Source organism: Dendrobium catenatum, unplaced genomic scaffold (assembly GCF_001605985.2).
Source record: "Dendrobium catenatum unplaced genomic scaffold, ASM160598v2 fragScaff_scaffold_671, whole genome shotgun sequence".
In the NCBI taxonomy this organism is placed as follows: Eukaryota; Viridiplantae; Streptophyta; class Magnoliopsida; order Asparagales; family Orchidaceae; genus Dendrobium; species Dendrobium catenatum.
Window position 1 is genome coordinate 782,598 of NW_021319133.1, and position 17,280 is coordinate 799,877.

Below are 17,280 nucleotides of genomic sequence, written 5' to 3' on the forward strand. Positions count from 1 at the left end.
GACTTATTTTTTACTTAGTTCCTAGCATCGGTAAATTTGAATGGGCAATATAAGGGCTAGTAAAATGTTACATTGTGTTTAAATTGGGGTGTAAATTATAGATGTCGACTAATGGGAATTTCGGTAGTATTAAGAATTTTAATGACAATGGAACAAAATGGAAATGAATTGATTGATAAATTTTATTGCTAATATAAATTAAAGGTGATGAAGGAATATGAAAACAAAATAAGCCAAATAGGGGCAATGGCTCAAATTGACCTGTGTGCTAATATAGAGTTATGAAAAATATCATATGATTGTATAGAAGCTTAGTATGGTTGTCAACATTGAAGTTTTCTTAAACATTTAAAACAAAGCATGGTGTTTTATGTGTTTGTTTATGCGCTGTCTATGATTTCATTAACTTATTGGCTTCATTTTTTGTAGATAATGTGCACTACTTTTCATACTATAGTAAATCTGAAGAATTCTATGTTTCCTTCTTATAAATATTCATCTTATGTTGTCTGCTTTTGTTAATTTATAGGCTTCAAATTTCATAATATCCATCACTTTCTATATTATAGCATATATATATATATATATATATATATTGGAAGAGTTGTTTTTGCTCTTAATATGGAATATTATAGCAAATATGTAACTGAAGTGTTGCACTTTACTCTAAAGCTTATATAGATGGCAATTATACCCCTGGGAGGCAATTCAATACCTTATTTGGGAGTTCGGCCTCGATTAGCGGTTGGTTATTCATCTGCTAGAGCAAAAGCATGTGGTTCGCCTCATATGTTGTTGTGTTATCAATTTGGGTAATTTCTCTTATTTTGGCTCCATTGTGCACTTGCATTGAATCTGTTCTTTGACCATTATGCTTATCTCATCTTATTTATGTCAAATATCTTTAAAGCATATTATGATATAATGTCAATGTTTGATGCATGCACGATATTTGATATTGTGCATAGAAGGACATATAAGGCAACAATAACTTGTACTCATTCTAGAATGTGAAGCTATTTTGTGATTGATTAAAAGAATTGGTGTTGGGATAATTGCAATTAGAACATTCTTCATGAGTCCGGTAAAACAAATTTAGAAGTTTTTTTTTTCTTTTTTAAGCTCTTCTGACAAAAAATAGGTAATAAATGTTCAATTAAAAATTTAGTACTTAATATAGTTAGATTAACAAAATGATTCCTGGCTATCAAATCCTTTAGTAGCTTGCATGCCCTAGAGGGAGGAAAATTGGCTTGAGTAGAAGGCTTGTTAGGAAAGGCTATTGGTTATGAATATGGAATAAGTTGAGACAACTTAATCTAGTTGGATGTGTGAATTCGTTTCAAAAACTCGTTGGTAGTGTGAAGTTAAGAGCCGGAAGAATGATAGTATGTTTGTGGATTGAAGGAAACTTAGGTTGTGAAGTGTCTTTCATTTTGTACTTTCTATATTGTGTAGTTTTAGGATATGTTGATCGCTTGAAATTTTGTATTTTATATGTTTTTTTTAGATAAAAATGGAGTTTTAATTCTACATAATTTCTTTCTTTGGCGGAAAAGTAGGCTGTTTTCTTTCCTTAAAAATCTAGCATGGATATGAGAACGGGCTTTAGAAGAAGTGTGAAATATGATCCTAGAATTGTTTGGATGCCTATTTAGTAAAGTTCTCCTATCCAAGTGGTCCTTGTGTCAGAGATGTTCTATATCAATTTTTTTAGAACCTGTACATGGGGAGTTTATTCAGTAATCTTCCTTCGGAAGGGTTGGACATATTGCCAACTGAAGTGATTGATATTTTTGTTGTGTTGGCCTATTGGAGCTTGTAGATTGATTGGCCATGGTTTTAGAGAAGCTGAATGGATTTGAGTTGCACTTTTCTTTACAATTACTTGGAAAGATTTTATGTATAGATACTAGGGCATGGAAAAGGATGAGGGTACTGAGGAAATGTAGAATGCCTGATGAGATTTGCCTTGTGATAAAATACAAATTTCTGTAATCGGTCAACCTGCTGAGTTGCACAGTACAAGTAATTAATTTACATAAGCCGTTTAAGAAACTAGTATAAGTGCATGTGCTAGAAATGCACATGGCTTAAGTTCATTGATTAATAAAAAATATATGGTGAATTCAAACTTTAAATTGTAAAGTATATGACTCAGAATTTATTTTTTTGAAGGGTCAACAAATTTACGATTGTAAAAAAATTATCTACATGATTTTAACCGAATAAACTTTGTATTGAAATTCCATTAACCAATCAATAACTTAATAAAAAATGAAAGAGGTTAGGAAAAGATAGAGGAAAGGATGACCCTGGTTTTGCACTTTATTCATCTCAAAGAATTTATTGGGAAAGTTCTTGATTCATCAGTTGTTTTACATTGAATAAAATGATACATCAATTGTTTTACATTGAATAAAATGATAATTCATATTCAGTGCTTTTTATGTTTTTAATATATGTTGCTAATGCATAGATCCTATTAGGAATGCCTTTCTCAGGAGCTATCGGACATGGCCTTGGGCTTGTTGTAATAAAAGTTCAAAGAATTCCACAATCTTTTTGAAAAAGACCAAGGGATTGTTTGTTTTGCTAAAACAAATATAAAATAAAATGGAATATAATATTAAATGAATGCAATGTATTTGAAATGTTTGAAGTTTGGATGACTGTTAAACAAATGCAGATTATTATTTTTTATTTGGTTTCAAGCAAAAGGAATGCAGTGCAAAGGCCAACAATGGTAGTGTCTATTAGTTGGTGGCGGCGGCTAGTAGTAGTGGTGGTGATGGCGGGCGGCTATCATCGATAGCATAATTAGTTTGTAGTTTATTTGGAATTTAGTAAAAAAATAGGCGAGCTTTGAATACATGAAAAATGAAGTGCAAATTTGGAATTCATCAAAAATTTACTTTGCGTTTCTTTTTAATCAAACCAAACATCAAAATTCCTAAAACACTACGATAGAAATACTTCTCACTCACTTTTCATCAAACCCCTAAAGTAATTGCAAAATGTCCTGGCAACATTTTAGAGGAACTGTCTGAAAAGCAAAAAAATAATAATATCTTAGAATAAATATTTTATGAGGCGTACTGATTGGTTTGGTACATAAATTTATATTTTTCTACATACTAATATTTAAATAACATATAGGTTGAGCTGAAACGGATGAGAAATCGTTAAATTTTTTATGCTAAATAAAAGTGCAAATCTTCTTGGAACACATCTTTTACCAATTAGATTAGGTGGATATGAATTTAGAAGTAAAAGGATTAAAATTGAAAAATGTGTCAGCAAAGTTAGCTAGATTATTTATAATTGTAAAACAGTACTGCCATAATTTAGTAGGGTTGTTGTCATTTAATACACAATGAAAATTAAATTAATTGACTTTAATCACATTAACGAAATCTATGCCAAGTGTAAAGATTGAAATGCAATATACTAGAACATAAATAATGACTCATATGTGTTTAACAAAATTTAATAATTAAGGATGACTTTCTTTTAATGGGGAGTTGGGGACTCATCTATATGCATTTTTGAATTATTTTTGAGAGATTTTCTTGCTTTAAAGTTACATGCGAATGGTGTACATCACTTGTTGGTCAGGATAAATTGTGGTCATGACTGAGGATAGATGCTATTGAGTCTATTGACCAAGTCTAAAAAGTGATGTGAGAATTGTTTTACCAAATGTAACTTATCAAATAGATAAAAAAAGAAATAATGTTTGGCGTCATAATACCTTACCTGTTTCTTATCGTTCTTGTGAGAATATTGTTATGAATTTGTTATAGGATTACCGTGTACCTTAAGAAAACATAATTCCATCTTTGTAGTGTTTGTTTACTTTTTTGAAAACGGCTTATTGTATTTCATGTTATACAGTTCTTTATGCATCATGTAACAAAATTATATGTTAACGAAATGTTTAAACTGCATGGATTATCTAAAATCATTGCATCTAACAAGAATGTAAAATTCATGAGTTATTTTTATAAAACTTAGTGGAGAAAAGAGAGAAACACAATTGAATTTTCAATTGCTTATTATTTCCTTTAAATTGATGTTGAGCTAGTTAATAAGAGTCTAGTTGATTTATTTATATATGATTAAAGAGTAAACATATGGTTAAGATTTTATATCGCTTATGACTAAGTTTGCATATAATTTATTTGTCAATAAATGTATAAGTATTAATATTTTTGAAATTATAATAATGTTTAAATCTAGAAAATCAATAGATCTTGTCAAACTTCCTTTTCAATCTTGGTTTGATTAGTTTGCCCAATTATTTACATTACACATGTATGAGTTGCATTAAAATGTTCATAAAAAATTGACAGCTGCTTCTGCCAACTATAAAACTATTGCTGATGTGTGAGATATGTAGAATTCAAAATTAGGTGATCAGATAATGGTTCATCTGAATGGAGAAATGTTTCTGATAAGAATGCTAAGAAATTAATTGCTGGAAATTTTGGGTCACATAAAATCATACATTTCATTTGGGCAAATACTTTTAAGGTGAAAATTCCAGAAAGTTTTGGTATTCGTCCAATTTTCAATATATCTGATTTATCTTTAGGAACTTATTATCAATACCTTGTATTCTTCTTTCTTTCCCTTCATGAATGCACATCTAGCAAGCTACTTGATAGTTATTACAAATCTGGTTCAAGATGCTATTTTAAATAATGAGATTATGTGATTTATGTCTGCTACTGATGGTGGGTATCAGAGGTATCTTGTGCATTGATATGACCAACTTTTGAAGATTTCTGAATTATTTTACACATAAGAGTTATACTTAAATTTTTTTTTTTATGAATATCGAATGCTTATATACCAGAGTTGAATTATTTAAAAGCTGGACAAATTTGATAAAAATCTAAAGTTTAATATTCATCAGAATACTATAATACAAGCATTGAAGGCAACTCCATTATTCTTTTGTCTTTTTAGTTGTTTTCATAATTTTGATTTTTGATTTCTTTTACACATTTCTATAGTGTTATTCCCCATTAAAAGTGTGTTGTGTTCTTTAAAGTTTGTGGTTCTTCCCTACATTGTTTTGATTCGGTCTTTCCACTGGTTTCTTAGTTCAATTATTTGTTTTTGGTTGCTGTTAACTTCTCACGGTTGATTATTTGCTTTTTGGAAGACCATCGATTGTTACTATTGCTAAGAGTTGTTGGTACTGTTTCTCATATTGATTGATTTGATGCACTGTAGCAAGAGATATAATATCCTTTGTTTTTTGCTGATTTATAACTTGTAGGTTTTGCCCTTGAATTGGGAGTGAGAGTCACTAATATAATGGGCATGTGCTTGTGTACGGCCATGTGCTTCCGTGTTTGTTGAATGTCATATCCCATAGAGAAAAATTGGGATATCTAATTTTGTTGTGTACCTAAAATCAGAAACATACTGTTGCTGAAGTTTGGACTTATAGTTTTGGGGCAAATTATGGGATTTTGAGGAGCTACTGATACCAATTTGATAGGAAATGCTTGCGTTCACAAGTAACCCTAAGGTAATACTTGAGTTCGCAAGCAACCCTAACCCAAATCGGTGATCAAACAACGAGAATACCGCTGTCCACAGCAGGAAAACAGCAGAAATCTGCTGTTTACAGCAGGAAAACAGCACAATCCAGGGAAAACTGAGAGAAAAACTCAATGCAAGACTTGTATTCCACTAGAAGATGGAGTAAAATATCAAAGATACAATTGTTCTTCAATTCGAGAGGAAGACCAACTCTCCCAAAACTCTCTAGCAAAGCCTAGAGCCCAAAAACAAGAGGTGATCTCAAAATTTCAGCCAATCTCAAGATGAAACCCTAACTCACACCTTAACTCCTAATTAAAACAAAAGAACTAATTTAAAATCCCTAAACAGCCCTTTAATTTAAATTTTCCCTCCTAAAGCTAATTACATTAAATGCTTGGTCCCACAAAGGCTGCGCTCCCCCCCTCTCTTTTCCCTGCTCTGATTCCGCCCTAAGTTGGGCCGCCTGGAGTAAAAGAAACCGGTCCAGCCGGCCCCTCCTGGGCCAGTTGCATAACAATATGTTATAATTTTCCTCCATAATGTATTTTTAAGTTTAGAGATGTAATTTCTCAACTAGAAATCACATTGTTGCTACTACAAGATGAGCGTGAAGAGTCTAACGAGTAGCCTTAATCGAAAGTTATCATCGGAAGATAATTAAACATAGGAGCTTACGCTTATGGGGGATTTAGAGTTAGATCATAAAGTTCTTGCAAAATGAGGGTGAAATTCTAAGTTGTATCTTATCTACAATCTAATCTATCTTTTAAAAATTTGACCTACAACCCAAACTCTCTCAAAACAGCCAATCGTGAATTTTCATAGCCCATACACTAATGAGGAGTCAGTTCTTGCATTTCTTGCTTTGAGTTGACAACATTGAGGCAAGCCAAACAGGGCATCAAAGAGACTATAGGAGTGCGATAGTAGCAGCCTAAGTGTCGACAGTGAAGGCTCTGCTCGAAGTAGTAGAATAAACAGCAATTTAGATGACAAAGATGTACGTAGTATAATGAGAGTTGGGAATTTTGTTGTAGAAAAAAAAAATTTTTGAATTAAAAAGTCCAATTTGTTTTTAGTATTTTCTTACATAATATAATTTGGTTTTAAAAATAAAAATAGGCAAGCACACGTATTTTGCTATTTTTTTAGATGTTATTTAAAAACAAAAAAAATGTAAAAATTGATCTGAAAATTGCTCCGAGAGCATGTAAAAATATATGAAATCTTTATTGGTACAATTGCACGGATACTAGAGTACAAGTTAGTTAAAAATAAAGGAAATGATTCACGATTTTTCTATAGGCAGTAATAAAATATTTTCCTAAATAGAAACAACTAGAAATGAAGAATAATTATACATGATATGAATATTTGAATTCAGATATTTATTATATTTAATTATACACAAAGCGAAGGGAGAAATCCCATCAATCGATGAGGTAGATGAAGCAAACTTGGAAGCTTCCGGATAGATGCAGACCGGCAGACATGATTAGACAGAAATTAGGAAGTCCGTGGACTCTCCAAGCTCGTTGGACATCAGGAACAACCAATTTATGGATTCATGGATCATTGGAAATCACTACATTCATCAACAAAAGTTGGTTAATGTAACCTTTTAACAACTGAAGATCAATAAACTTACAAGTAAAAAATAACATTAAAAAATCATTGAACTTGTAGTCTACATAAACATTTTGAACCAAGTGCTTGGCGACCAACACAAAGGAGAATAAGCCCGTTTACTCGATTTATCAAACTACCTCAACCTTTGAGAAAGGAACTTTTAATCCTTTGTGTGATTTGAGAGCCTCTGGAGCTTTCCTTTTTCCCTATTAACATAAATTTATATGATAGTTTACAATTGGATTGTTAATAGCCATTCAAGCAACAAAGCTGAACCCAGAAGTTTTATTCATTAATTTGTTGATTCACAAGATTGGTGCAAATTTTCTGAAAAATCAAGGCCATCTTATGTTTTCTGAAACTTAAAAGGGAGCTTTTAAATGTAACGACCTAAAAAAACTTGCTGAATTTGAATGAACTTGCTGTTAGCTTGGCAACGTAATGAGGACATTAATGACATCAAGCATGTGGTAGAGAAGTTTATTATTTTGATGCTAACAAATATTTGCACAATGTTGCATCCATAAATTTAACCTCTAACAAATACTCCTAGGGGAATCCCGATACAACTTAAATTGGACGCATGAAGTCAACTAATTCCTCAAAACCCTGCTGAATTGGAAGTTAGGGCCTAAAGCTGGCATACTAATTAATCAAAATTAGGTCTTAATTATTCCAGTGGAGATTCTACCAAGGAACCCTTAAACTTGGTAATATATTAGGAAGCAATTGGATAACTCAAGTCGTTGAACATGAATAAGAATAGGCTAATGTTATGAAACTTGTCATTATTTTGGCATAAAAATGTACAAAGGCTTGTTAAATCACAACATTTAGGCTAGTCGTGTTGATTTTGATTATCCAAGGTCTTATTGAAAGCACATTATCATCTTGTGTGCTGCCAACAACGCCTACACTTTAACTGCTTTTCTTTCTTTCTTTTCATTTTTTTTCTTTCGTAGAACCCAAGCAAACCTTGCATTTACATTCCCATCTTTGTTCCAAGAAAATTTCCTCAAGATGCCCTTTGAAAATTCACAAATTTATAATAATGGTAAATGCACGCAATTGCAACGGACAGTTGCTTAACTATAACAACAACACAAGCTAAGCCCGATGCATTCCTCCACTTCAACCATCCAACTTGAATTCTTCTGATAATATCCCCATCTATTTCACCATCACTCTGAACAATAGATCCAAGATATCTAAAACGTGTACTCTTATTAATGACTTGATCGTCCAAAGTCACAATCCCCTCACTAGGTCTATTACTACTAAAATTACACTCCATATATTCTGTTTTAGATCTACTCAAGTGAAAACCTTTAGACTCTAAGGTTGACCTCCATAATTCAAGTTTATCTTCAACCCCCTCACTAGTCTCATTAACAAGAAGAATATCATCAGTAAAAAGCATACACCAAGGTACATCCTCTTGCAAATGTCTAGTCTTATCAACGGATAGCTGCTTAACTAAATTATAAAAAATAAAATAAACATAAAAAAACCTAATAAACTTGGCATCATTTGTTGAGATATCACACTCATGGTGGTAGAAGCATGCATAACTATGACGTCTTGCTTTTGGCCCAAGGAGAATAACATCCATTGTAATGTCCATATTATCAGTTTTCTGCCAATGCTCGTCTTCAGAAGGATATTACACACTGCTCATTGAAAACAGGCCTCAAGTTTTTTATTTTTATTTTTATTTTATTTATTTATTTTTTGAAAACAGGCCTCAAGTATGTTGTCCTTGAGGCAGAATTTTCTGGAGTTGTCATTTGTGTATCATTTTTACTTGCTTGAATCCTGAAATATATTTAGCTTGCTAAGTCTTGTTTTAGGATTATGGTTAATTGCCTTGTTTACCTTGCATTCACCATGTGCATCACCATTACTTGGTAGAGTTCTTCAATTTGAAATAAGATTCAAAGTAAATACCCATTTAAAACTTAAATACACTATAAAGATCAGGATCCACGGCGGCTTTATTCTTACTTTCATATTCTTCATAATAACCTCGTATGTAATAATTATATCATCATTGAATTTTGTAACATTGTCATCTTCTAAACCTTTTTCCATTATAACATTTTTTTAACGCCCCATATTAATTAACATTGGATTCAATGTAATATAAAATAAAGCAACAAATCAATAACACAACAAATAATCCATTATATTTTGATCTCTATTTGATTTCTTTTAAGCTTGAACTCCACTTTACCACTTTAAATTAATTGTGAAGTATAAGTTATTATCAATTCAATATTCATTTTAATATTAGCATTTGAATCTTCATTCTCCTCATCTTCAAATACATTCCTCCATTTTCAATTTTAAATCTTTCACTATTTTTTGCTATTATCCATTCATCATTAGATATATCATTATCAACCAAAGGATTTATTTCATCATCACCAATTATTCACCTCTATAATTTGAAGTGTTTATTTTTCAAATTTTTATTAAACACAACACAACTATACAACCTTGTTCATCCGTCCTATAGCTTATTGGTTCCTTCTCTTTGTATATATATATACATGATTAATAATAATATATAATAAAAAATTATAAAATTTAACCATAATGATGCATTGCCTCAAAATGCCTTGAGGCATATGCCCCATTTAAAAAAGGCATGTCTCATTGACAATAGTGAGGCTTAAGCCTCGAGATGCTCATTGTGCGCCTTTGTTCGAGGCGTGCACCTCACACTATTTTTTAAACCATAATATGATGTATTAAAATTTGGTTTTTTTTAAACTCTCATACTATGATGCACTGACACTTTCCTCAAAGAGGCATGCAATGTCCGACATGCCTCCGATACGTGTCAAACACATTGAAGATGTGTCCGATAAAAAAATATTAAAAATAAATTGGACACCTGCATTTTAAATATTTATGAATTTCTTTAATATAATTTTTCGTATTTCAAATTTTTATTTATTTAAAAAATTAAATGTAAAATTCTTTTTTTCCTCCACAACACCAAATTGATTGCCCGCACTCAAATACCCTATTCATCCAACATTTCCATTTTCATTTCTCTTTAGCAGGTCGTAGCGAGGGTTTTATAAAAACTTATGATGAGATCTCAACATTGACATCTGATGTCGCTATAACATCAATATTTTAAAATTATCTCAACATCAAAGTTTGATGATTTTTTTAACATTGACGCTAGCTGTTTCTACACCCACATTCACGCTTTTGTGCTATCTTGACATCTCATCTTTACTCAACGGCCTCTCAACATCGACGGTAGATGCCCTCTCATCATCGATGACTGACAACCTCTTGATATTAGTGCCTGATACCCATTTTATAACATCGATGGCCGACTCTCGACATCATTGTCATCTTCTCTCTCGATGGTTGACCAATGACATGGACACCCGACTCTCGACATATTAATCATTCTAAGCACACCTACTTAAATGATTTATTATTTGTCAATTATCTTAATATTTATTTATTTAATTTTTTATACACTATTTTTTAAGATATAAAATTATAATGCACTGTTTAACTCCTATATGTATCCTATATTTTAATAATTGACGTGTCTCGTGTCTGCGTCGTATCTTGTTCGTGTATCATAGCTCTCATATGTTAGTGGTTGTAACAAAATGATAAACCCGTCGCAAGGGAGGCAAGTGTTCTAGTTTTCTTCAGCAAGGGTAAGTTACTTTTGAAGGAAGCTGTTAATGTATGCATAATTCAATGTTACAAATTCTTTTGCTTTTTTGTGTGCATTACAGTTCATCTTGTGATAAGTTTTTTATTTTTATTTTTTTTAAGGCATCTTTTATGGATTCATGGCCAAAGCATTGAAGTATGAGTATTTATTTTGGGTATTATTTTTTGTTGTAATGCTTTTATGCTCGTAGAATTAAATAATAACATAGTAGCAGTTGCTCGTAAATGCATTTTTTAAAGCCATTGTGGCTAGGGCCGTTAACAATTTGTGATTTATCTGAAATCTGTAGCGTGTTCCATTCTTTTTAGATGCTAGCCAATTTTTGTAATGCCTTTCATTTAAGTTCTCAAAAAATAAAAAGAACTGGCTGAATCAAGCCAACGGTTTCAAAATTGCTTTGGAACTTTATGCTGGTCAATATGAAGTTCAAATGGATTGATTTACAAATGTGATTTATCCTCCTATTTAATAGGCTTGTAAAGGATTTACCATGTTTAATTTGTTTAAAAATCATATTTCCTTTTTTTATCCTTATTTTTTATGCTACATGTGCAGCGGTTTGGCCAAGCAAAACTATTTGGCTTCAGCTTCTTCAGGTTTCATTGCCCAAGTACCTTCTTCTCTATTTAATAGTGGACTGTTGCAAAATACTGGCCGGCGAAGAGGTGCCAGGCTTACTGTTAGAGCTGATTCAGTGAGTGTCATTGCATATTTGATATTCCTCTATCACTCATCGTATGTTCATTCAAATTTACACGCTTGCATAAACTTGTGATAATTAATAATTTGTGGGGCAGTAGGTATGTAAGTAAACTCCAGAGTTTTGCTTGATATTGATAGGTAATTATTGGTCTAGGAAGTAATTTCGAAGATTCATAGAAAGTGATATGCAGGACAGCTTTGATTTAAGAAAGAGGAGAACAAGTTTTGGCAATGGATTTTCTTAGGAGCGAAAAATATATGATTTTTAATCAAGCTATTAAGGAGGACGGATATGTTATTTTAAGTTTTACATGAATGATTTTAAAGGAAATTAATAAGAGAATTTCAATGATGTTTATTGTGGGTTAATCCAAATAAGAAAATGGATGTAACTTTTAAAATGACAAAAAGGTAAATAATTTGGCGATTAGAAGATAATATGCTAAATAATTATATTAGAGAAAATGTGTAGTTAGTGTCAATCTGTGTTAGACAGTAGATAATGGTTTGAGATGATTTGGAAAATTATGTAGATAACAATAGAAGCTACATTTGTGTGGTTTAGTAGTATGAAAAAGAAGGCGCACTAAGCCAAAGTCAATATTGATTAGAAGTTGTTCAAATTGACTTGAATTAAGTCGAAATGCCACTTTCATAGGAGAGATTGAGCAGGTGGATTACATAAAATTGAAAAAATGATATTTCGCATTTTTTCAAGATGTTAATGACTTTTATTCATGCAGGATTACTACTCAGTACTTGGAGTATCCAAAAATGCTTCAAAATCTGAAATAAAAAGCGGTAAGTTCTATTTTCATTGTTCTGCTAATTTTGTAGCATGAGAAGTTTGTCTTGTATTACTTATCTCCCTTATTTTTTTCTACAAATTTTCTATAAATTCTTGTTTCTTCTAGCATCTATTTATATGAATCACAACTTTATTTAAACAAATGACCCCAAAATATATTCTGATGTTTTTGAATGTAGAAATGGTCTAAACGCAACTCTAAACCTTTGATGTCGAGATGGTAAACTCGTCCTTGACTGGAGATGCACAAATTACCTTAATGCTCTACTCTATGCTCTTGAAGGCTAAGCTATTTATATAAATTCCCATGGATAAACCATAAATTAATTCACTAAGGTCTAAGAGAATCGCTCTCTTATTTCATTGGCTATTTCATCCAACAAATTCAACAACTTCCACTAAAGAAACTCAAGTTTGTGCCATTTTGAATACTGGAAGAAGAACGGGGGGCTTGTAAAGGATCGCTAATAATTCATAAATTGTTCAGGTGTTACGAAAAGATAATTGTGAATTAGTACATTGGATATGGTTGGTAAAAGAGTTGGTTGTTAACAAACAGTACATTGGATATAATGGATGTATACATGTAATTCGAGCTGGGCGTATGTCAAATGAGCTCATTAGAGTTTGAATGAATTGAACATGAACATTATGCTTACAAATATTTTTGAAAATGACCAAAAGTTAAAAAAAAAAAAATCGAATGAGCCAATTCTTGAACACATATTAAGCTCTCTCATGCTTTGCTTGTTTACTTCGATAGATATAGAGGTCCAAATTTTCTCATTGTTTTTCATATATTTTGTTTCTTTTAAATGCCCTTCAAATTTTGTTGGGTATTGTCAGAACCAACTTATGGTGTAGAATATTGGCCATTAAAAGAGAAGCATAGTATTAAATTAAGTGTTACAGAGATGAGGATGCTCAGGTGGATGAGTGGCTTTACTCTTAGAGATAGGATACAAAATGAGCATATACGTTAAAAGGTTGGAGTAGCTCCAGTGGAAGATAAGATTAGACAGAGTCGTCTGTTTTGGTTACATAAAAAGGCGGTGTTTTGATGACCAGATTAGAAAAGTAGATGTATTAGAATTTAGTTATGTTAAGAAAGATAGAGGTAGACCTAAAAAGATTTGGTTGGCAAATATTAGAAAAGACCTTTCTTTATTAGATTTAAATGAGAATTTGACTCTTAATAGGTCACAATGGTGAAAAAAGATTCATGTAGCCGACCCCTCATAGTGGTAGAAAGGTTTGATACTTTGATGTTGTTGTTGTTGTATTGTCAAAACCAACTTAGGGGATAGTGTGTTGTGGAACCCCCATTATAAAAGAGGTATTGTTATTTAAAAAACAATAAAGAAGAAAGGACTTTAGTGCATGAAGAAATCTGACACAGAGAGAGAAGAGAGAAGAGAGAATTGTTTTTCATTGCTTTATTCATCAAGAAACTAGTACATACATATATGCAGTGATGGAGAAACACAACAAGGAATTATATCAAATACACCTAAACAGGAAATTTACTAATACATGTTGTTAAAAATGTGAGACCCTTATTTGGGTTAAACATGAGGTTGTTAATGGAATAAACTTCAATGGAAATAAGGTAAAGAGAAAATCAATTTCGGGCACTAATAATAATAGCTGGACACCCCATGTGCTGGAAATCAGTACTAAATATGCATTATAATCCAAGAGGTAAATATTGTAACATAATCCAATATTTTGCTAAAATAACAGTTGCACCAAACTGGAAAAGGCAAGTGCATAACTCTATAATTTCATCTTGAAAAATAGGCAACCAAATTAGGGGTAATCTCCAAATCATCATATAGGATCATATTTCCAACACTACCTTGAAGCTGGATAATAAATATTTAAAATTTTTAGCGTAGTGATTAGGTTGTCAAAGTTGCTTCTTGACAGAGCCACGATCAACTTGATCCTTGGCAATATTGATTGCAGCTTAGTTGTCACATAGTAATCTAAAATATTCTTATTGTATAGGCAACTCATTAATGAGTCATTTTAGCCAAATTTCTTCATAAATTTCATGGGCCATGTCTCTAAATTCATCTTCAGTAGTGTTGACCACAATGTGTTTTTTTTTTTCTTAATTTTATTTCTTCATGTTAATGTTACCCCATGTGAATGTATAATATCCTGAGATCGATATGTGATTAATCACCGTCCCAACCCAATCAATATCAGTGAACACTTCAATATTTTTGTGTGCATTTCTTTTGAGTATAGTCCATTCCTAGGGGTTATTTTTGGATATCTCAGGATTCATATAATAGTATCCATGTGTTCTTTAATTTGTTTATTCATGAATTGGCTTACCAAGCTTACCGAAAAAACAAATATTAGGCCAAATACAAGTGAGCTATAAGCGTTTTCCTTTTAGTTTTTTATACGACCTTTGTCAAAATGAGCACTATCCGTTTTCATCTTAGTTTAAGTTTGGGATTCATAGTAGTATCGATATGTTTGCATCCAAACATCCTAATTTTGTTTTCTAAAATGTCCAGAACATATTCATGCTGACAGTGATACCTTTGGGAGATCTTGCAAACTCTATTCCTAATAAATACTTAAAAATTCCCCAAATATTTGTGACAAAAGTTATTTGGTGGTTGTTATCTTCTCACTAAAAGTTATTGTGAGTAAACTATCAATTCATATATGTAATTAGGACACCTAATTTTTGTCAAGTAAATTTGTTCATAAATAAGGCGTGGTTAGTTTGACATTGAGTTTACGCATAATTTTAAGCAACTTAGAAAACCTATCAAACTTGATTAAGGAGATTATTTCAGTTGTATGGGGATTTATTATTTATTAGGCAAGAATTTTCAGTTGAATCCAAGAGTATTTCTTATTTATATCTCATCTTCAAGTTCCTGTTAACATCAAGGTATTGGTCAGTCAAGGTTTATTACCAGAGATAAGAGAACCCAAAATGGTGTCGAGTTTAGCAACATGTGCAAAATTTTTTTGATACTCTATATCCTATAATTGAATGTATAATTCTGCAATAAAGCAGGGTTTGAACATTATATATTTTCCCATCAGATTTATATTTGATAATAAATAACCATTGCTTTGCATCCAATGGGTTTCTTCCCTGGGAGTAGATCTGAAATCTCATAATTTTTTTTTAGAGTTTGCATTTCTTCAAGAACATCTACTTTTCATTTCTTCAAGAAGGGCTACTTTTCATTTAGGAATGTTGATGGAATAATGGTTGGATTTAGGAATCTATGCTTGAGTGAGATTGTCGATGAAAGCTTAAATTTCGGTGAGAGATTAGTACAAGAGACAAAGTTGTGGAAATTATGGTTAGTGTAACTTATTAAACTTTTTTATCAAGGCAATATATTTTTCAAGTTCATCACAGAAAATATTATTATTAAGGAGTTCATTATCCTTAGTATCTTTTGGTGTTCTAGCTAAGATTGGATCAAGTTTAGACTCTTGGACTTGGTTTTGGTATATGCATGATTGACTTATGATTGATTCCTAATTTTGAGTGGAAGGAAGGGAATACAAATTGATAGCTGGATTTTTTGTGGCTTCTCATGAATTTGAGTAGGATTAGTGATGGGAATTTTTAGAATAAGATTCCAAAACTAATATTCTAAGAAACCCTTTAATAACAAGTTTGGGAAATAATGATTGTTGTTCAAGGATGGAAAACTTTTTAGTAGTTTGAGAGTAGCATTTATAGCTCTCTTAGTTGTAGGGGTACCCAACAAAAATACTTTTGATTGCTTTGGGATCCAACTTGCTTCCATTTTCGGGATGAATGTGGATAAAGGACAAGCATTCAAAGATTTTTCGAGGAAGTGTGGAAATGATTCTTATGTTGGGATAGGCTTTAAGAGGCCATAAATGGGGTTTTGAAGTTGAGAATATAAGAGGGCATTCTATTTATGAGCTAGATTATAATCCATACAACCTCACCCCTAAAATATTTGGGAACTTGAGTGGTGAACATGAGAGGCCTGAGAACTTGTGATCTACGTTTGTGATCGTTGGAGATAATTGTGGAAACGAATTGTGACCATTGGAGATATTTGTGGCCATTCAACTTATGACCTGTGTTTGGGATTAAGTTGTCAGCTCATTAGATGCTAGAGGGATGAGAGTGTCTGGGTTAGGGGTGACGTTTGACTTGGAGGATTCCCCTCCTGATGCCTTAGGGAAGGTCAAACTTGCTCTGTACCATATTTTACCATTTTTTTTTAAAAGAGGACCTTAGTCTATGAAGAGAATCTCAGACAGAGAGAGAAGAGAGAAGGTAAAAAGATAATAAATTTAGGACACTAACAAGAATAGCTGAACACTCCACGTGCTGGAAATCATTACCAATTATGCTTTTCAATACAGGAAATTAATGCTGCAGCGAAATCTAGTAATTTGCGAAAATATTAGCTGCAACAAACAGAAAATTACAAGTGCAGAAATATGTAATTCCATGTTGTCAAGACTCGACCTGGAGGCTCGAATTAGCGAGGCAAGAACAGACGGTCGGATGGTTAATTAAATTTTCAATTAGTATAACTATCTCCAATACCTAAAGTCTGAAAGAGCAACTAAAATCTCAAAATTCTAAAATAAAGAATGTAAATATATTTCTCTTGGAGCATCGCGCCTACGATACACATTTTCTCATATTTTAGTCATTTTAAACTTCTGAATAATACATGTATTCATTTATAAATATATGAGTGAGTCATAAAAGAACTCAGTGAGCACAGCATGCTTCTAAATTATAGTAACACAAGGCATTAAGAATAATATGCATGCTCATTTCAAAATATAAGATAATTCTAATTAAACATTTTAAACTTGTTCA

The 17,280-nt window shown here is 31.9% G+C and overlaps 1 protein-coding gene across 1 annotated transcript in view; it reads left to right on the plus strand.

Annotated features, from left to right (window-relative positions):
* LOC110105642 (chaperone protein dnaJ A7A, chloroplastic) overlaps nt 1-17,280 on the plus strand; it is a 47,420-nt gene that overhangs the window by 6,837 nt on the left and 23,303 nt on the right. The window contains exons 2-4 of the mRNA XM_020835223.2: nt 673-812; nt 11,462-11,600; nt 12,352-12,409. Of these exons, the coding sequence (XP_020690882.1) occupies nt 682-812; nt 11,462-11,600; nt 12,352-12,409 (328 nt within the window). The 5' untranslated portion in view covers nt 673-681. The remainder of the gene's footprint in view (nt 1-672; nt 813-11,461; nt 11,601-12,351; nt 12,410-17,280) is intronic.